General features: G+C 38.4%; 1 protein-coding gene across 1 annotated transcript in view; it reads right to left on the bottom strand.

Annotated features, from left to right (window-relative positions):
* Positions 1–1,740, bottom strand: part of LOC140945397 (uncharacterized) — a 41,670-nt gene extending 39,930 nt beyond the window's left edge. Inside the window, exon 1 of the mRNA XM_073394429.1 lies at positions 1,573–1,740. Coding sequence (XP_073250530.1) covers positions 1,573–1,653 — 81 coding nt within the window. The 5' untranslated portion in view covers positions 1,654–1,740. The remainder of the gene's footprint in view (positions 1–1,572) is intronic.
* Positions 1,741–2,088: the final 348 nt, after the last annotated feature.

The raw sequence follows: 2,088 nt of genomic DNA, 5'->3' as shown, positions 1-2,088 counted from the left end.
TTGTAGTTTAGCCTACAGTCTTTCATTCTGACCACAGGCCGTATAAGCCCCCGGCTTTGGCTTTACTGAGTTTGTACTATATGAGCGATGGAATAATAAAGTTAAGTTCAGTTAAGTTAAGTGCAAAAAACAACGCATGTAAGGGGGTCTTCTTTTGTCAGACAAGCATCTGGGTCTCCGTTCAGAAATCCTTTAATAGAAAGTCAGGTAGTCAAAGAGCTGGAGAAGAAGAACTCAAAGGCTAAACGCAAGTTGGATGTGTTCAAGGCAGTAAGAGAAAATGTAACCAGAATCTTTTTTTGGTGTGATGCGACCTCGACTGAAGAAACAGAACGCCGTCAAATACGTCGACATGAGCGCACTTGATACTTACCTTATGGTCTTGAGACAAGGCTTAGGCAACAAAATCCTGCTGAACCATGCATCACCTTAGGAACTGCCTCACATTATTGAACGATATAAGAGGGCGAATGATGACACTTTGTCGCCAATTTAGGTAGACGCACATAGAGTAGTTGGATAACCGGCTCTTTCTGAAGAACAAGTGACTTGATCAGGTTATGAGTTTATTGGTAAAGTTGAAGTTTGTAATGAAAAAAGGGGCAGAATTTGAAAGAGCTGAATTTGTCGCAGTGGATTTGTATACATGTAGACGTTACAGTTTTTGACAATGCCGACTGCAAACTTGCCTGCAATCAGTACTGTAAAATAACATTTTTGTGAACTGGACATAAAAACATTTTTGCTCGACTCAACCCAGCGCTCCAAACAAAGGACAACGCTTGTCTTCTTGTTGTCTTTTGAGTTAAAGCAGTAAGACAATGGGTGTAGAAAACACGCAGGATAATTAATATGAAAACGGTCTAGTAACCAGACTCTCCCCTTTCCCCTTAATACAATTTTATACCCCCCCCCCCCCCCACCCAACTGAGCTGTTCGTATAACCAGCCCTTCTCATCGATATCATGACCAGCTTTGATATTTTAGAAAAGCTGTCACCCAAAAAAGTGGATACGTGTTACGACACACCATTCTAAACGGCGACGAATTTATGATCGAAACTAACCAATCAAAAAATAACGTAGTTGCTGATGGGGTCCGCACGCCCAATTCGTCGTTGAAGGAGCGGTTTCTGATAGGCTGAAAGACCTTACTTGGCCCCGGCTGAAGTCGTCACATTGTAACTTTCAACTTGCAGCTCAATAGGACCAATAGCAGGATCATTTTTCTTAATAATATTTTAATATTTTGTACACTGACAATCATTTATTATTATTATTATTATTATTATTATTATTTTCATTTTTTTCTGTCACAGTATTCGCGGTATGAATGCGTCTAATATCAGATTTTTATGAAACGTCATCAAGGCATCATATGTTACCATTTATTTGGCCCATCCAATGAACTCAAGTTTGGCCAAATGAACTCAAGGTGCTTTCTCGTACTGAAATGTCTTGAATGGATATAAAAAAAGACATTTGAAGAAACATTTTTTGTTTCTCTGTTTGTTTCTTTTTTTTTTTTTACAGATGTGTATAAGCAATGCAACAAAAATCTACAAATACATACCATCTTCTCTGGTGCCGGAAGGCGTTTAGTACCCGACTGCTCCCCTTCATAAACTGGTGCGTGTCTCTTACGCTTTGACATTATTTATTACCCAAAAGGATTCCACCTGCCAAGCTCTTCGATACAATATATATGTCCTGTGTCTGCAATCTACTCGTAGACTTCCGGCATTCTGTAAAAAGTATAAGTAAACGTTTGATCCTTTGATTAGATCTTTATCTGTGATCAGGCTTTTATTTTTTCTTTGAAAAGAGAGGAGAAAAAACAACACCTGATTCCTAATTTTTTCGTTCACGAGCCGCCAACCACCTACTTTAAAATTAATTAACATGTGGTCGACATGTTTATGCGTGAAAAACGGAGACATTACTAAAACAAGGGCTACGTTCAGTTACAGTTTCTTTGAACAAAATAACAACAAGCTTATTTCTGTGATGCAAAAATATCAGCAGGAGCTTCATATCCCAAAAAAAACTTTAAGATGGGAGAATTTAGTAGCTATCGATTCACTAAATC

This window comes from Porites lutea, chromosome 8 (genome assembly GCF_958299795.1).
Source record: "Porites lutea chromosome 8, jaPorLute2.1, whole genome shotgun sequence".
Classification (NCBI taxonomy): Eukaryota; Metazoa; Cnidaria; class Anthozoa; order Scleractinia; family Poritidae; genus Porites; species Porites lutea.
This window is presented reverse-complemented; position numbering and strand designations above follow the sequence as displayed.